The sequence below is a fragment of the Opisthocomus hoazin genome, chromosome 12, assembly GCF_030867145.1.
Source record: "Opisthocomus hoazin isolate bOpiHoa1 chromosome 12, bOpiHoa1.hap1, whole genome shotgun sequence".
Lineage (NCBI taxonomy): Eukaryota > Metazoa > Chordata > Aves > Opisthocomiformes > Opisthocomidae > Opisthocomus > Opisthocomus hoazin.
The window spans coordinates 17411047-17431030 of NC_134425.1; the positions used below are offsets into that span (position 1 = coordinate 17411047).

A 19984-nucleotide genomic window follows, 5' to 3' on the forward strand; every position below is an offset into this window, starting at 1 on the left:
ACTCATCAAGGAGATTTTGACATGCATTCGATGCTTTACTTACATTTATTTCAAAGTAGATCCTTTGCTTAGAGAAACATTAAAAATGAAAAACCTTGTGGATGTCCCAGCTCCTGTGAATCTGACATGTGGTGAAGTGGTACGAATGACAGAATGTGGGAGAAGTTCTTCTCCCACTGTTTCTGAGCTGACTATAACCAGCAAGTACTAAAAGCAGCAGAAACAGTTCTGCTTTTGTACGACTTCTTTTTTGCGAACCAAGCCACCCTGGATGAGGATCTGAAGTCTTGAGTTCTGTACAGAACCTCTGAAGCTTTTGAGGTCAACTCATCAGAAGCTAAAGCAAAGCAAACCAAACCAGCTTGAAATGGAGGCTTTTACAAAGAGCTCAGTTATTCTTTGAACTGTTTGCTTCACTTCCAAAGTCTACCTCCCAAATGATTGGCTGCACAAGTATCTTCATTAGTATTAAAAATTCCGTGCCTGTCCATAAGAAGTTTAAGTGCCTTAGGTTTACACTGAAAAGCTATAAACATTCTTTCACCGGAAACCAAAATTAATTGAGAAGGCATGTACAACGAAAATGAATCGAGTCACCTATCATCAGCTGTACTCAAACCATAATTCAGCTTAAAATCCATGTTCTTTAATTCTTCAAGACCAAAGAATGTATTGTGAAAGCCTGCATTTTGCTATGCTAAAGAAGAGAGACCAGCTATGGAATTAAAATTGAAAGTCACAAATCCATTTTTAAGCTCCAATATGTTAGGACCTTCACCACTATCACTGGAAAACTGAGTACGGAGCTATAAATAAACAGTACAGTGGCATTCCATTCTCTTCTGTGGCAGAAAGCCAGCTCACATCATCTGAAGATCTGTACCAATATTTCCCAGTTCTATTTCTGATTTGTAGATATAAAAATAAATTGTTGCCCTTAGTGATTCTCTTTTGGAAAGACAAATATAGTATAAGGATATTGTATAAATACTTCTCTCTCTCTCTCTCTCATGTATGAGAATGAAAAAAAAAAATCTTAGTGAAATAAGGTATTAGCCTGCTTGAGCCAAGTGCAAACTAGGACAAGGTTTGCCAAAAAGGCTCACAGGTACTACTTATTGAGGGTAGATCACTCCAATACTAAAGATTAATGAAAGGAACAAACCCCAAAACATATGTAAAACCAGAAAAATATACCCCATCGGCCAAAATTAATCATAATGTCTGCTTCTCCATCGTTTATTCGGTTAAATCTCAGCGGTGTGACATCGCTCCAGACTTGAAAGGCTCGAGCAAAGGCATCGTCTACTGTCTCAGGATCCAAATCGGGGGTATAGCCTATAATCCTTAGAGGTAAGAAGAAGAGTTAAATAACACGTAAACCCCCTCCCAGTATTTGTTGTTTACTGATCAAAATGCAGAGTAGACTCAGTAGTGAAACTGGTTAAGAGGTAACGCTGCTCCACCTGAGATCTAGACACTTCCCTTTGATTCAGAGATGTATTTAGACGTGGCACTTGCTATTTATTTTCCTTTGGAATTGATGCACCAGCATGAAAAAAATTATCTAGCCAGAGGCTGTAAAGACTGCATGGCAGTGGGTCTTGCACAAAATATTCAGGGTTTTGTATCAGTGCTTAGGTGCTGGCGAGACATCACCTTAAGTTCTTTTGCTCTGTTGGGTTTGAGATCTACATTTTTGTTGACTACTTAGCTTGCAAGTCATGCTGTCACTTTAGACGTGAACATACAAGCACATCTTGACATATAATGTTTATCTGCCAGAAAAAAAGCTCAGTAATCTTCTGAAAGTTTCAAGTGTGGATTGTTTTACTTTTTAATAGTAACAGAAAAAACAGCCGTTCTCCCTCACCTTTGTAGTTAGCTGCGTATTGTCTCATCCCAGTTGAATGCTAATCCTTTACCAGTGTTTTGGTTACATTGGCAATAGGATACATGGGGAAATAGGAGGTAAAAGCATGCAAGATAGAGCCATAGGCCTGACATGGGAGACGGATGAACTCTTAAGTACATTGCTTTCTTCATCTATTTTTGCTGGACTTCTAAGTGCGTTATGTTATAGCCAGCTAACCTCCATGTAAAGACAAGTTTCCTATTCTTTGCTGCTGGGACTGTGCACAGTGAGGGAAACTACTTTGTGCCTAAGGAGAATGAGGAATAATCTGAGGAAGCACACAAGCAAGAGGAGGCTCTGAGAGCTGCTATGGGGTTTATTAGACTAGTTGTAGAATGAGGGATGCTTTGTGTCGTAACTTGTGAGAAAGCAGCACACCAAATCAAGCAGCTAAGACAAATCTCCTGTTTGTTCTCATTGGTGCTAAAAGTTTGTTCCTGGACCACCTAAGGTAATGAGATTTTTTTTATTACTGACTTCAGTGAGAGCTGTATTGATCCCTAACTCTTCAGAGTAAGAAATTAAAACATGCCAAATCCATTGCAATAGGTTTGCTTTAAATTATGTCTATGTATATCTGAAATATGATTATTTTCTGTTAAAATCTGTTTGATGACCTCCATTTTTATGACTGCTGAGTGCAGAGTTTGCCCTCCTACATGGCCTCCACAGTCAATAAGTACTGTGGTCCCCGCTGAGCAGATGGGTGGGTGAGATACTGCTCCAGTTCCCTTAGGATGCTTGCAGCAGAGCAAAGAACAAAACCAAAATCTCTTTAGTCTCATATTCCTGAAATTTTATAATTTGAAATTTCAGAGGTATTTGCTAAAGCATGTGCTAGTTATCCAAACACAAAGAGATTCTAGTTCAAGAAATCCTGTCTAGCCCACTAAAAGCAGCTACTCCACTTCGAAGTGTCGTCTTTGATTGGTTCATGAGCACGCTGTGGTTATATGTGAGCAAAACCCAACATCACCAGTCAGTACCTGTATGTTATATGATTCTTTTCCCATTTTGGCTTTCTTGGAAAGAAGTTGTAATTGGCTACATCTGGGTTACCACAGCGGGGTTTCTTCATTGTCTCAATAGTATTTTGATCCAAATCTCCTGTTTCAGGCAGCCCAAAAAATTTCTGCATTTTCTTCAAAGTATCTTTCAGGACAAATAAATTGCAGTTGTCTTTTGGGCACCCGTAGTATTTATTCAGGTATTGCTTGGGAAAAAAGCACAGAACAAAGACTTTAAAATTCATAAAAGAAACAGTTAATAATTACAAATAAACACTGTAATTCCATGTTAGCTTTCCATCTGTAATTTGCAAGGTTTGTTTGGTTTTTTTTTTTTTCAAAATTACTATTATTAGTAACTGAGACACCAGCAGAATCTCCTTAATTGACACAAACCACACAACATTGCTAATTAAGCAATCATTTCCACTATTAGCTATCACCTTTACTTAATGAATTGCTTTATTAGTAAGTAGACCATAGAGCTTTAATGTAGAACTACGAAGTAAAAATGGGTTATCTTTTTTGGTTTTTTATGATATATACATATGCTTACAGTTTTAGATTTTATGTATCTTTTTTTTCTTGGAAGATTCTATGGTTTATTGAGAAACTTGTCAAGGTATCAAAGCAACCACACAAATGAGACCACAGTAATAGAAAAGGAAATAACCTATTGTTTATTCAAAGGGCACAGAGCTATTTGAATGTTGTGTGTGTTTGCTTTTGAGTCAGCCATTGCAAAGACCTGAGGAAGGAGGACTTTGGTAACATCTCAGTTGCCTGGACACTGCAGTCAGTATCTGCATACTTAAAACTCCATCAAACACTCCAGTAGATTATGTCAGGCTGGTCTTTCTGATACAACCATGGTGGCAGATCACAAAATTATCTCTACTTAGAAAGCAGTGGTCATAAGGGATCAAAAAGGCAGTACAAATTCCTTTATTTTCATCTCTTATCTAAAATAATACACCCCAAGTCTCCTCCACTTTCCATTTTTATCAGTATGACCTAATTAGCAGGTGTAGTGCAGTTAAAAAAACCCAAATCTGTCTGTTGTGTGCTTCTGCCTGTAATCCCAGAGGAGCAATGGGTTAGTCTGGTCCCTGGCAATTTTTCCAGTTAGCAGCTATATCTTTCAGATATGTCTTGATATGTTGCCTATTTATGTTAAACTAAACTGTAGACAAACAGCTGTGGTCCTCCTAGTCCATACCTGGTGCCCACCTTCTGTGCAATAAACAAGGGAGCTCACACAAACACTTTAGTATTTAGTATTTTTTCTCTTAAGTTCAGTGCTGACTGACAGAAGAACTGTGAGCTTCTTGGGGTAGGAACCAACCCTGAGTGAATGCCTGGAAGTCTCTAGCGTGTGGTGAAACTTGCCATAAAAGCATAGTCATTCAAATGAAGGAGAGTGACAAGAAGTTACATCTTCAGCAACTGTCTAAAATCCTTTATCAGCACTGTTTTTAACTGGAGACTAACAAACATGGCCACACAACAGACTGCTGGCTAGCTAGAGGTTTTGGATTCAGTGTTTGGGTCCAGACTGAATTTGAGAAAACCTGTAGCTCAAGCTGTTACCTTAGCTTGAGACAGCTCAGATAGGCTCAGTCATGCTGTTTAGATTATGTACAGTGTTAGATTGTTGAATGTATCCTCGTTGAGGAGGATAAATGGATTATGATGATGAGCTTAGTTTGGGTACTTCTGTAACAATAATAACATATCATTATCTAATTATTTTCATTCTCAGGTTCTAAACAGCTTGACTAAACTATCTGGAGTTGTAGACTTTATCAAGTGAAGTGAATCCTAGGTTCTCTTGCACAGAGGTTTCAGGAACTCCACAATCAAGTCGGGGTTTGCTATATTTTATGCCTAGCTCTAAAAGAAAAGCTATAGCCATGTCAAATAGCAGGTATTCCCAAACTGGTGCTTAGCACGGTATAGAACTGAGAGATGCCTTTGCTAATGATGCTGTTAGACAGGAAGGTTGCAAGTTACTGATCTTTCCAGTAGAACGATCTGTAGCAGAGGAAGAATTATCCTTCAGGTAGTGTATCCAAAATATTTACTACAAATCCAAGGTAGGAGAACACCCAAAATAAGGTAAAGGTATATTTGCCAACAATGTATCAGAAATATCACGGAGAATTCTTTCTAACTGAGGATTACAGGAAGCCTGACAAAATGACTGCATATGTAAGTTCTTGTGCCAGGAAGTATTCCTGAAGGAAACCTTACTTTATGTATCTAATTGACTGAAGTTCACCCAGGAGACTAGGGGTAAGACTACAACATCAGCAAAATATGGCAAAGGATATCTGATGACTGCAGTTGGTCAAGCCTGGATTTCACCACCTCCTCATTAAGTCCAGGCGTACTTCATCTACCCTGCACGGGAAATGGTTCAGAGCTTACTCAGAAAAAGGTTTTAATCAAGATATTACACCATTTCCTTCAGAAGGTCCTCCATCCACCTACTGACTAAGCACAGACTATGCCTAGTTTTTCTTATTTTTATAACTTCTGATGTGGTATTTCTTCAGTGGAGACTGTGACCCTGGCAATGGACACAGAATGGTTTCACTTGCTACCACTAAGCTTCTGTCTACTCACAGTTAATGAGGCCTGGTGGAAATTACGTGAAGTGTATTAAGAACATAATCAAAGAGACCAGTTTGGAGGATCTGTTCTTATCCCAGTTTTCATCTTAATGTAGTTTGATATGTTTTCTTATGCTTCTGTTTGCATCTCCCAATGAGGTAACGTGATATAGTATAGACTATACATCAGAACTGAAGTTTACAGAACAAGCAGGGTGCTGCTCTTGCCATTTTAGATTTGGGAGTAAGATACACAACCAAAAATATAAAATGATGCATGGTAAAGAATTTTACTTGCTAAGATTCTGAATAAAAAGCTAACCCCTCTCAGTTTTTCCTAAAATGGAGATTTTACTGAAGATGAAATGCACATAACCAGCTGTTCTATGAGAAGAGAATCTTGAAGAAAATGTGGTGTTTGTGTAAACCACGTCTTGGCCTAGGCTGCGAAATTCAGTTTCCCCAGAGTCAGCAGGGAGCTGTGGTGATCTGGAATTTTGATCCAGCCCGTTAATGAAACAGGGTCCAGCTGCAACATAGCAATTTGTGTTCTGATGCTGAGCGTTGGGGCTGTTCCTATGGAGGGTATGATGGAAAAGCATTACCCAAGAATACTACAAGACAAAGAACTGTGGTGTTAAACCAGCTTGTAAATTTTCCTCTGAGTACACAGAATAAATAAGTTGTTCGAAAGAAATGGACATGAGGGGAGATGTGGATTGCTGTTACTGAATAACAAGTCTGTGTCTAAGAAAATAGATTATTGAAGAGTGGTTAAATTGCTATTAGACAAGTGGGACCCCACTCTCCTCTCCCACATGCACTGCCTGCCCCGCCCCCCCCCCCCCCCCCCCCCCCCCCCCAGTCCCCTGGCTGCTGTGCTGCTAAGGCAAAACTTTGGGTGAGTTTGTTTTGTTAAAGGCTGAAGAGTGCCCTTTTGGGGTCAGTTTGTCTGTTTTTCCTAAACTTTCCACCACAGCTCCCATCTGGAACTTCTCTCTTTACCCTCCCCCAGACCTTCTTTAACGTGGCAAGCTTTTTCAAGATGCACAACAACTCGTAAAGTGACCAACTTTCAAGTCTCTGTGTCCTAAAATAAGAATAATTTATCTCAATCTTCCTTAAAATGGATTTACTGCCGAAGAAGAGAAATGTCTATCATTTACATGCTAAAATAAGGATAATCCATCTCAATCTCCCCTTAAATGGACTTCCCCATAATGTCATTTTTATGAAGGTCCACAGGGCTAAAATAATGTTCCAGAAATCCAAACTCCTTTTTTTGTTCCAGATTGAATTTGGAAAAAAATATTTCTTTAAAACTCTGATGAGATTTTTTTTTCCAAAGTCAAAACTAGTCACAATGGCTTCTGAAACTTGAGCCAGCTTTTGATTGTAATTGTCCCTTAAAGCTGTGTTTATGCAACACACAACAATCTGGAAAACAAACTTCTGAAAGCTGTGATACATGCATTAAGCGAGTCTTGACAGCCCTCACTTTTACTTAAGTTAAAAAATCTGATGTCTCTTATTTGCCTTTCTCCCTTCTTACCATTGCAATATTTTGATTACAGTCGTGATGATTTAATGAAATTATTTTGTATGTTCAGACTTTAGGGAAAAAAAAAAGACTTTCTTTGCTGGCTTTACAAATTTTAAGAGAGGAAACATTACTTGGCTGTAGTTTTAACTTCTGAAAGCTGATACCTTTGCTAGCTAGCTAGCGCTTCCAGAGACTCTAGGGAGAGAATGCTGCAGTCATTCCTTAGCCTCAGCTGAAACAAGAAAGAAACATCTGCTTATGAAAGAACAATATAAATCTGAAGCAAAGATGAAACCAACACTTACCACTGCTAGTTCTTTGTCTGTTTTGGGAGTGCTGTCTCCAGGAAACTTAATGATTGGTGACGGTGCAGCTAAAGTTTTGGAAGAAAGATATACTTGGATTAATAGTACTTTAAAAGCAAAGCCACAGACAATCTGAGTCTTCATTCCGCCTAAAGTTGTGCTCTTCTCTTTGGAAGAAGCTTTTGCCTGACTGCCTGTCCGTTACTTTAGCTGCACAGTGCACCAGTTGCTTATCTGCACATCTTAGCTCTCTGCACCGTTTTCTCTTTTGCTTGCTCTAGCAATTCCTTTGTATGTTTAAAACATCCAGATGCGCAGTCTCAAGCTACCACAAGAGGAAGTCTGAAAACTAGTGGAAACATGAGAAAAGGGCAGTTACCAGATGTGATTGCTGTGATTTTAAGGTAGCAACGGGCAGATACTTATTACTGCTGAAAGAGGCCACATTTTCTCCTTATTTGCATATATGAAAGCGTTTAGTTGTGCCAGAGAGCAGAAAAAAGCAGAATCTGACAATCTTGAAGATGAAGCATCCCATGTATATTTTAAATAATAATAAAAAAAATTCCTAGACATTGTTTTCCTGGTGAAGTATTTTTATTATTTTTTAGCCTATTTTTTTGCCACAGACTGAATACTCTGCTTTAGTCATATGTGGTTACACTTCTACACAGTGCCTTACAGAAACATTTTGATTACGGATTTTGAGGCAAACCCTGCACGGGCCAGTGCAGCCGAGTGAGGCTTCTTGTCCCTCTCCTGCTTAGGCTACACAAACAGTAGGTCTGTGTACACAGGGCTCACCCACTCTTGGCGTGAGCGTTGCTCCCTCTCTGGTCTGTGCAGAACGTGCAGAGCTCTGAATAAGATTCTTGTGGCTTGTTTGGGTTTAGAACCAGCTGGAGGCTTTGCCACCAACAGACACGGTGTATCACCTTGATCTGCAGGGTAAGAGATCATCAGGCAGACTCGGCAACAGAAATTATCCTCAATAACTGATGTCAGAGGAATGGTACAAAATTCAGGGTTGCTTATGCTGGGGGTTTGGTCTGCTGGTGTGGCTGCCTTAGTCTGAAATTTTGGTGTAAATAAGGCCATTGTCACAGACAGTCTTTTTATTGTGTTGTTCATAATATTGCCAGCTGTGAGACGTTATTGCAAGCTGAATATTTTTTTAGCTCAATATCCCTAATCTAGGGCTTGGCTGATGGCTTTTTAATACAGGAGGCTGGCAGTCCTGCGTGAATGCAAACTGTGTTCTGGCCAGCCAAGTGTCACAGAACAGTTTCTATTAAACATGAATCCAGCCATCACGGCCTGAGCTGTATGTCAGCATAAAGGTTGTCACGGCTTTCCACTGAATGTTACTAAATGAAATTTTTCCAGATATGACTCTTGTTACCAAATAGGGCTGTTAAATACCAGCAAAGTATTTATTTTTCATTACTCATAATATTTTGATGTTGATAGTAAATAGTTGCTATTGACAATTCTTTAATTTATGCTAATAGCAAGCTATTTTGCTGAGTGCACCCCATCATCCATGAACTGCATAGTCTTACGTAAAGGCAAGGATTTCAAAGGGTGGGCTGAGAGGCTGACAGAGAAAGCATTGGCAGGAGCTCTTGCTGCCTGTACAGTTCCATTGACAACCAGCACAGCGGCTGTATGCACGGCTGCTGGGTGAATTGGCCATGGGAAGCTGCACTTAGCACTTAAGAGAGAAAGAGGAGTCACGGGAGCTTCCTACATGAATGGAGCTTTCTTTATAAGCAAGTAGCTTTGTATTTATGCCCGCTCATCCTTTCACGTGTGATTCCAATGACACTTGAGTTACAGTGAACAACTTTCCCCTAATGGTTTGGCTTTGAAATTACATCTTTTTTAGCTTTTCCCCATCAGCAAAAAACCACTGTAATTTCTAGGAGTTGCCTTAATAAACAGCAGTTCTGAAAATATGATCCAGTTTTTCCACAGCCCTGTACTTGGTTGTGGGGAATGACTCTCCTGCTTTGTTTGTGATGACGGCTCATATTTGTGTCTGGCCACATGAAACTGGAAGAGAACAAAGGCTAAGAAAGCCTTCACTAGATGTGCCAAGTTACTCTTAGCATCTCCTTAATTAAGCAAGTAAAAATATTATGTGTCATGTCACAAGATTCTGCAGTTATCTCTGTGCTTGGCATTACGTCAGGGGCTGCTGTAAAACTTAAAGCATAAGAAGCACATCATTTGCATATGAATTTTAATGTATTTTATGATGGCTTAGTAGCTTTCATTTAGAAGGGTACTGCAGTAAAGTCATTTAAAGCCAAGTGTGTCCTGGCACATTCCTGTCGCACTCATAAGCCTCACTGAAATCTGAAGAATGCTCAATTCTGTGTGTCCTGATGAGCATCAGAAACGTATGAGGAAACTTTTGAATGGGCTGTGAGGTCTGTGCAGTCTGAAAATCTCGCTGTGTTTTGTTTCTTATCTTTGCTGGTGGTGAGAGTAGGTCAAGGTCACCTTCTAAATACATTTGCTTAAAAAAATCAGCAAAGCCATGAAACCATAGGGGTGTGCAGTGAAACACTGTTTCTCACCTTTGACTAGTTTTGCTGGTAAACTTCTTTGGTAGTACTACTTCAGCTAGTCAGCAGTTAAGCATGTGATGCTCCATTAGCAAACATAACACATAATGGACAACTGGATTTATGGGTACTGGGTGAACCCATATGTTGAGCTTCTGACCATTCAGTGAAAGGCATTGTCTTCCGTTAGCATATGAGATCAGCAGCAGTTTGTGAGATCCTAGCTGAGGTGCCCTCTTTCAGATAGGCAAAGCAAAATAACCACTGGTGACACTTCTTTGTGAGAGCAGAATTCCTATTGCATTACGATTGAATTTGGGGTCAAGTGTTTCTTACCTCCTTATGTTTCTCTTTAAGCTCTGTGGGATCAGCCTGTTCTCACTGTGCTACAGAGGTGCTGCTTGTTCGAGCTAGGAATGCAATGGTGCTAAATCCTGAAAGCAGGGAAATTCTGCTGTTGGCAGGCCTCTGCTGCGAGCCGGAGGTTGGGCTAGGTGACTTCCTGAGCTCTGCTACAGCCCACATTCCTCCATAATCCTGCCACCCTTGCTGAATTTGAAAAGACATGGTATGATGTGTTTTCTGTTCTCAGACTAGATAAGCTAAAAATCAGGGAGACGGATTCTGAGATATTTGAACTGGTCTGACATTGGCAGATTAACAGTTCAACTGCTATTAGTGTTTAGTGCATAAACATTCCTGGACACTCCATACTCTAAAGTGATTACCTCTAACATTAATTAGTGACTTGCAAATAGATTCCTGGAAGTTAAAAATTAAGGAAAGAAGCAGTACAAAACTGAGAGAAAGAGGAAAAAGCCCCTGCGAAGAGAACGTAAGACCACCTACCAACTTTATGGAAGAGCTGAAAGAGTAACCTAGATTTCCTTCCTCTTACCTTAATACTTACTCTACAAGATATTTTGGCTATGCACGTAGGTGCTACTTCTGGATTAAGCTACAGAAAAGGGACACAGTTATAACTACAACTACAGCCTTTATGTATTTGCAGAAAAAAATAATTTCAATGTTGCATGTAACTTCCATATTAGGTAAGATATTTACTTAATATATACTTTAATTTATCTCTCCTGAGTCATAAAAAGCTCCTTTCTCGTTACCATGTTTGTTTCAGGTTTGAACCACTCCGTATTGAAAATTTTAAACCATCTAGTTTGAGTAAGATGCTAGATTTGGTTCTTAAATGCCTACTTTCATGCACTAATAGGAACTGTATGCAGAAACCACACAGTCTGAATGGCAAATGCCTCTTTTGAGGGTATGCTTCAGTAATAACAGTAGAAAGCGAATCATGATGTCTCGTGAGCTGTAAGCTACATGTCTCAGTAGATCTGACTGTGAAAAGAGACACATGAGCGTGTATTTTCCTGTTTTCAGAAAATTATTTTTTAAATGATTTGGGAGCACTTGGCAGTTTCAGCAATAGACAAAGGATGGTGTCCTGGGTCATTTGCTGACAGAGTAGTCATCTCTCCAGAAATACAGTGTAGTGATTCCTACTGTCACTAATTCAAAAATGTTATCAAAAGCTGATGACGTCGTGCTGGTTCCAGAAGAATACGTTAGGCAGACTATCAATGAGCACAGTCCATGGGAGAAAGATGGATTTATTCTTAGTGAGATTTCCTGTTTTAAATTGAAACCTTTTGCTAGACTGAAGAAATAAATAATCATCAGGACAACTAAGATCGCAAGAAAGCAGCCGATCATCAGAGTACAGAGTCAGCTGGCTGTAACTGGGTGCAGTGGGGCATACGTCTCCAAGGAAGCTACTGCGGTAGATGTATATAACATCATCTTGTATCTGTTACTTCTTCCAGGTTCTGCAGTGTCAGTGTATAGCTTGAAGTTTAGGAAGCAAAGTAACAATTTGATTAACATAGATGGACTTGGATTGATTTTTAGCAGGGTTCTTCAAAAAGAAATAACAGATTAAAATAGTGAGAAAAAGTCAATGTGGTGTTCTCGGCATGCTTCATTCAGAAATTCTAAGCGACTGGAAAACCTGAAGCTCAGGTGATGGAGAAGTTGCCTGGGCTTCAGGAAAGGTGCCAATGGGACTACCCCAGGTCCAGTTCATCTAGGCCTTTAGCTACTTCTCAGTTTGCCAGGGTTGCCTTGTAACTCATTCTCCTTTGTGTAGATCCTGTTCTGTAGTTTCCCCTGGAATATCATTCTAGTGCCGCCTTTCTTCCTCTCTGAGGAAGAGGAGTTTATAAGGATCAGGAAACCAAAGAATTTACAGAAGAAAGCATGGGACCGGACCAAGCTAGAGGAGGGATTCTGGTGCATTTTGGCACATGTCTGACTTGTAGGGTGCTGCAGTAGAAAGCAGCAAGGCTACTAGCATGGTGTCACACTGAAGCCCCGCTGAACCTGAGGTGCATATGTATAATTTATCTACTCACTGCTCTTTCTTAGTGGTACCTCTGCTGGAGATGGACCATCTATGCAAGTATTAGTATTAATATACTAAGACTGCATTCTTCCTGGTGTTTGGCACTAGCAAGACACTAAGCTCCAAGTACCTGCCATTCGGAGCCTGTAGCAGAAGTGGGTGTCTGCTGCAGCTGACTGTCGGAGACGTGCTCCTGTAGGAACAGAGAAAGGCATGATATTAGCAGTTTATCTGTTTCAGTAAAGTTGTCTCCAGGAAGCAATGATTAGTCACAGCAGTCCCCATTTGAGTTTAAAAGGATTAATAACCTCAGTAAGAACTCATTTATATTGCAAGCAAGTGAGCTCATCCAAGACATGTATGTTGAAGAGTTGATCCTAGCAGAATGTAAGCCTCAAACACCCACATTGTTTATTATTTGGATATGCTTTCTGCCTGCTCAGCGGCTGGCTCAGATGCCAGTGATCTAATTCACCGTATCTGACCACCACATGAGGGAGTCTTTAAACTGCTGGAAATCAGTGTGTGTGTGTGTGTGCGTGCGAGGGGTGAGAGCGGCACAATGTATGCAGGGTCAGCAGTTGGTGCCAGATGTGATTTTGAGCATTTAAAGTAGCAATTATATTTTTGCTTTTGTTTCTCTTATGCCTTCTCTTTTGGGAAGTTAGATCCTAAGGATGTGAAGTTCCATTGACACATGGATTTCATTTGTTAGGTTGCTACTAAACGAATGAATTTTAGATAAATCTGTTACTCTCAACAAAACATTTTCCATTGAATTTGTTCACGATGCTTCTGCCTGAACCAGAAATTCCTGCTTGTGTTACTAGCTAGTGTTAACTGGCATTGCAAAGCTTCTGTTGGATGAATTGGTTCAGTGGAAATATGCTTAACTACTTTGGGCAAAACCCCCAGGCCGAGTTTACATGTGACACCAGGACAACCTTCTTTGTGCCTTCTTAACACTGCCAGATAGTCCGGAGAAGGTTTAAAATGCAGACTCCTTGGGGGTTGGACTAGATGACCCACAGAGGTCACTTCCAACCCCTAACGTTCTGTGATTCTGTGATAAATTTACCTCTTATCCCTACACATTTTCCCATTATAACTCTTACCTGTTTTAACTCTTGATTTCAAGTATCTGATAGGATAAAGTGATACCTGGTGAGTTCTTGTGACTTCAGTTTGGGGCATTCTGATTACTCATTGCTGTTGAGCATTCTGCTAGCTTGTTAGTTCAGAAATCATAAAGCCTTTGGGAATTTGGTTAGAAACTAGTTTCAAAACATCTGTTTGAAGTTGGTCATTGCCTGCTTGTCACCCCTGAATCTCAGACAGAAAGTAGATATAGTAAAAAAAACCCCAAACATATCTTAGGTATGTTCATTTAGAGACTGATTTTAGTAAGTAGCAGATGCCTGACCTGTTAACTGTTAAGGTCACTAATTGAAATGTGTCCTCAGTGAAAATTATGCTAGTAAAATGAAAAGTGTAGTGCTTGCAGTAAAAATGATGCTGTTTAATAATGCGAGAGATTTGAATGGGGAGATATTCCTAAATTGCCATAAATGGAACACAATATGTAAATAATGCATTTCTTATGGTGAAACTGTGAAAATACTCAGATAAACAGCTTCTACACAAGAACAATTAATTAATAATGGAGATCATGAATTGGACAACTAGTGTGGAATATTGTGAAAGTGTGTATTGATGATGTTTTTCAGAATGAGGCTGAAGAACTCCCTTTTAGCTTATAAGGCTGTTGAATTTAAAGGATATCCATTTGGTCTATTGGTCAAGATAAGCTGCTCGAGGAACGAAAGCTCGAGCAAGGAGATGGCTCTGGCTTCCTCAGCGGCCTTGCTTGTTAGTTCCAATGGGGCTGGCTGCCCACACCACCCGTGGTTTGCAGAGAAAACAGAGATCAAACTGCTCCTCAGCAGTGAGGTGAGAAAAAAGTTTTAGTGTCAAGGTTTCGGCTGCAGAGGAGTAAGAGGAAACCTTTGTTTTGGAAAATGAATCAAACTGCTTTGGAGTAAGGATTTTTTAGTTTTGAGTTGTCAATATTCTCTGAGGACAGTGCATCTGTAAAGGGCACAGAAGACCTGAGTTGTTTCTGATGTAAACCCAAGCACCCTGCTTAAAACAAAGTGCATCTGTTTGTGTTATTTCAGAGAAAAACTTAATGACTTAGTATCTGATTTTATAATTTCTTTTCTACCGTGTCACAGGCTGACGCTTCCCCTTACTTTCAAGTGTGTAATTCTATAGTGATTTACAAATGAGGTTGTCAGTTACTGTGAGATTTTGCCCAGTTGGTTGCAATGTATGAAAAACACCTAGCTATTTTGTGTTCATTTGCATTTCCCTTTGTGAAGTGTCATCTGACCGATGGCTTCTCTATTTGAAAATGAGCTGGATCTTGTGGATAAAATGTGCAGAACTAATTTGCCTTTAAAAGAAACTCCAGGTCACTGCTGGCTCAGCAGAAGTAGGACATCTCAATGCTTCTGTATGTGCTTAAGCTTGATCATAACTAGCACTGGGGACAGATCCTGCCATCCATATTGATGTTGGCTGGCATCGTGTTTTGTCAGGGAGCATGTTGATCTTAATGAGGCACCTTGCAGCGAAAGATATGAGTAAGCATGATGGGATCTAGGCCTTAGGTAGTAAGATAGCCAGTAAGGTTAGTAAGGCAGTAAGAGCAAGAGCTAAGTTGACGTGATTGTGTGATCAGCTCCTAAGCCCCATAATAGAGAGCTGTGGAATTTCTGCTTTTAATGTCAGAGACAGACCCTAAGGAGTGCCGCACTGAGGGACCCATTTCTCAGATTCTCAGAAGAGGCACATTACTTAGTGCCATGACAAAGCTTGACTATTCCCCACCGCTGTTCTGTTTGTATTCATGGGAGATCTCTTTGCTGTAACAATCGGCAAGTGCAATCCTGAATATGTCAGAATAATAGTTCTGCTTGCTCTGCTGCTGCCGTGCAGCCGCTTGGTGATAGGCATTGTGCATCTCACTTGTCATTATAATGTTAGTATTCAGACACCAAGGGCCTTAATTAATGACTTTGAAGATCTGGTCTTTTATAATTCACGACAAAACTTTAATTAAAATCAAATATATAGCAGTTGAACTAGCAAAGGATTTAAAGTGCACGATCTTTGATGGAGACAGTGATTTCCTCTGACCACTAGTGCTGTATGCTGAATGCAAATGCCATTACATCACGGCAGATGCAGAGAACAGAATGGGCTTTTTTTGAAACAGAGAGGTCCCTGTTGTTACAGACTCTGGAAAAATGATAAGGCTGAGGGGCCTGCAGTCACTTCATTTCTTCTCCCCCCCCCCTAAAATCCTCTTATATTTTTAATGTCTGTATTGGTAGGGGGAAAAAAAAAGGAAAAACATTTGTATGATGCTTATATACTCATTTATTATTTGTAGAAATGGTGTGTTAAAATGTTGTGTGTGGATTAGGTAGTCACTTCAGGACTTTTATCAAGGCAGTAGATAAATTCTTCCTTCACGTGAAGAGAAACTGAGGCAGTGCTTTCACTAATACAGTGTAGGGGAAATTCACGTGGTTTTGAAGAGTTCAGCCTGGCATGCTGATCAATCACACCTATTTCTGGCCTATGTTATGGTAACTGCACTTAAGCAAATATGTGGCAGAATACATTGCTGTAGATTAAATCCGTTGTGCTAGGGAACATAGTTTTCTTATGACAGTTGAATTAGTTTCAGTTTATTTGGTCTTACTGTATACTTTGATTCACCTGAATTTCTTATAAAATATGTTTTTTATTTAGGGGATTTACACTGCTATCCCGCTACTGCAGTGACTTCCATAAAGCTCTTTGAATTCATGCTTCATAGTGTTGCTGGTAACTCTGCCTTCTCAGGGTAAAAATTCAGAGGACATTTGTGGCATTGATTTTACGGTTGTGGGTTTGATGTTAAGGTTTGTTGTCCACTAAAGGATGGATCTTCCTTTCTGTGGGAATAGTTGATTGTTTGGCGTTGCTAAATTTCCCCATCCTATGTATGGAGGCCAATCATGATCTTACTATCAGAATCAACAAACAAAACCAACCAACAAGAATAACTACCTGCTACCTATATAAAAACTAATAAATTAAACAAAATTTACAATTCAACAGAGCTAAGGGAAATTGGTCAATAAGTCACATTAAGATCTTTCAAAAAAATTGCCTTGAAAAGGGAGATGAAGAATGGAAAAAATTGTATTTGAATAAATTAGTCATTGCAAGCTGGCAAAAATTCAGAAATGTCTTATTTGCTAGCTGTAGAAATAGTTTAACAGTAGGAAAATACAATTCACAGTTTTTCAGCAGTTGCTGAACAAATGTGTTTGATGAATTTTGAACGTCATTCAACCATCTGTAGTTACCATCTTTACCTTTACAGTGGCAATAATTTCTTAGTTATAAATATAAAAATATAAATATATCTTATAAATATTAAATTACTTCCCTGGAAAGGAGATATTACATGATTTCTGAAGTGGTTGATCTTGGTAATGTCCCAAAAAGTTTGTTGGTTTTATATTACTAACTTTTCACACAGTAATGTGACCAACTGCTAAAAACTACAATTTGTAAACTGTTAAAATTGAATTCCCGGGCACAATCATGAGGGAGCTTTCTCTGGAGTTTTTTTTTTTCTTTTGTTTTTATTGCCTATTTGCTACAGTAAACTGTTACTCATATTTGATAATTTCAGGCTGTTTGGCTGGTGGACGTATTTGTATATGAGTCTTAATAGCCCTGGGCTGTTACTGCACATCCAGCCCTTGTTAGGGCAGCTGGGGCTGGGCTTGGGTCATTTTCAGAGTGTTAAACCAAAGTAAATGTCACCTAATTGCAGACTCTCGTTTGGCTGGGCAGTGTTTTGTGGCATCATACTAGAAAATCTTTGGATTATTCTCGAGCTCAGATGTCCGGAAGCACGTTCAGTGTCTGTACCAGGGTTGTGCAGACAATTACCAGCACTGGACGTGTCACAGGAGCTGACTGATCAGGCTGTTAGGTAAACCAGGCTCACGGCTTTGGTTTAGTGACTTCATTTCTTGTGTAATTAGGTAGCAAGGTCAGCTCCTTTCCCTTTGATAAGGCATACTAGGTCATTGGTCCATCACGGAGATCTCGGGAACAGAATCACAACCTCAAAGATGCCAAAAAGGAGAAAAATCTAAGGGCATGGTGGGAATTGCAAAGGGGAGAAGTGAGGAAGGTCTACCAGCCCGCCGTGGTGGGGTGGGAGGTGTTGAGTTCAAAGGAAAACCTCCGGTAGAGTGAAAACCAGAACCAGCGGCACTACCTGCAGGTCCTGTAGCGGTCTGGGTTAGCTGTTAATGGGGATGACTGAATAAAGGCAGTGTATTAATGGTCAGTGAGAATGTTTCTATGAAGGGGTTAAATTCCAACTTTTTGTCTTGCAACATTTTTATTACTCTTCCTATGCTTTTTATGAGCCGTTAATTTCTTTCGTACTTGACCATTATTAATAGAGGGCAAATAAGTGGCTAAACTACTTCCAGAGGCAACTTGATCAGCCATACAGCATGGCTACATTTTCCTGTCAGGAAGACTGATTCTAGGGCCATTTGCTCGAGTTTTGTACTGGTTTTTGTTCCTTATTTTAAGATGATATTAAATAATATTACCACTGCTGGACACAAAATCCGGATCATGTGGTTTTTTTCTCTGTTTCAAAGAATAAAGTGCTTAAGGTTTTACTCTGAAATATAAATGGAGATTTACTTTGGTTTCATTTCTGGATTTCTTCTCCTCCACCCTCGCTGTGATGTAATAGACAAATATTTGAATCAGGAATTATGATTGTAAGCAAATCAATACATGTTTTCTGATGATAGGAAAATAAGCAGCGGGAACTTCTGTGTACAATGATGGATTAACAAGCATTACTGAAAGCATGTCATCTTCTATGGTGCAGCAGTGCCAGTTCAGTGTTACTGTTTCCTTGGTTTTATTTTTTTATTATTGCCATCTGTGATGGAGTCATCTTCCTGTTCTAGGAAGGGATGTACTTTAAAATGCAACAAGTCCTCTTGCTTTCAGCTCTTCCTATTGACAGTCTTTGCAACCTGAACAGTCGTAGGTGATTATCTGCTTCTGCTTGATCTCCTGAGTAGCGTTGGGAATGGCAGTCCATGTCACCTGAGACGAGACAGGTTCTTTTACCCAGAACACTGGTTTCATTCTGGACGCTGCTTTACTGAGCTTTTGTCCACTCCTCTGGTGCTCGTACTTGCAGCCTACAAATCTCTCTCAGGTAATTCACTGGTCAGAAATCTGTAACATTAAAAAAAACACGTTCTGTGTTCCCAAGGGAAGCTAGGACATTTAGGCTTCTTTGGGGAATGAAATAAGTGATCTACCATTTATTTTGGTCTACAGAGATCTCATAAATTAAGACAAGAAGCTTTTTCACACTCTTGGTCTAAGACCAAGTGCTTCCTCTTCACCACCCCTTTCTGAGCATAGTGACACTCAGCATTTGCTGCTGACAGCTGTAAATTAATCTTAGCCATATTTCTACACGAATGGATCCAATACCTTTCCTGATGACAGAATTTAGTTTCTGCTTACCTTAATACCTGAGTTTGAGAGAAGGAGGGCTCTTCAGGTGTCCCAACTTGAATGCTTTATTAGGTTTTGCATTGCATGTCCACTGCAGATTTTTACACATTACCTCTTCTAGTTTTCTGCTCCAGACAGAAAAGCCCTAGATTTCCCTCCCAGAATTCACCATTTTAAGAAATATTTGTATGTATGTTGCTCATTAGTTCAATCTTACTATGACTTACCTGTAGATTGCTCTGTGCTAGGCTGTTTTGTAGGTACTTTAGCTTATGTGCACAGAACCTTCTGTCTTCATTTGCTTCACTTAAATTCACCAGGCTCTTTAAGGTTTCCTGATGCTGTATGTAGAGCTGGGGCTAGGATTGCTTGGCTTGTAGTATCTGAAGTTTTCAAAGTTTTGGTACAGGGCGGGGGGGAAAGATGGATCATGCTCAGCCTTCTGGATTTAATTGTGATCAAGGAAACCTATTTGTCTTGAAGTCAGATAAGATCCTTATAATCTGTAATGTTGCAGATGAGAAATTGTAGCCCTCATCACAGTGAGTCTCTGACCTCATGCAATGTCTCAGGAAAACCAGTTGCAGTGAACACTGTTTCTATTACTTTCTGGTTTATTGTAGATATCGTGAGAACTGATTCATAGTAATCATTTGTTACTAATGTAAATATACAGATCTGAAACAATTAAATATGTCTGGATATAGCTCATTTCACTGCATGTAGTCTAGAGGAATTAATGAATTTACATCTTATAGGTTTCACAAAACTCTTTATACTCTGGATTAGTTTTTTGTTTGTGTAAGAAATAGAACAACAACTGATGGGAATGCAAGCCGAAATGGTCAGAGACATTGTTGGTGTATTAGATTCTCATAGTTTTAGGAAGTGCACCAAACCTGATAAAACTGCAGAAGGAAACCCGGTCCTTGTAAGGATGGTGAAGGGAAGAATCTGTGTTTTCCCTCAGA

The 19984-nt window shown here is 39.7% G+C and overlaps 1 protein-coding gene across 1 annotated transcript in view; it reads right to left on the bottom strand.

Moving 5' to 3' along the window:
- MMP2 (matrix metallopeptidase 2) overlaps positions 1-7679 on the bottom strand; it is a 35544-nt gene extending 27865 nt beyond the window's left edge. The window contains exons 1-3 of the mRNA XM_009939512.2: positions 7386-7679; positions 2902-3128; positions 1198-1346 (exon numbers count right to left, since the gene is read on the bottom strand). Of these exons, the coding sequence (XP_009937814.1) occupies positions 1198-1346; positions 2902-3128; positions 7386-7529 (520 nt within the window). The 5' untranslated portion in view covers positions 7530-7679. The remainder of the gene's footprint in view (positions 1-1197; positions 1347-2901; positions 3129-7385) is intronic.
- Positions 7680-19984: the final 12305 nt, after the last annotated feature.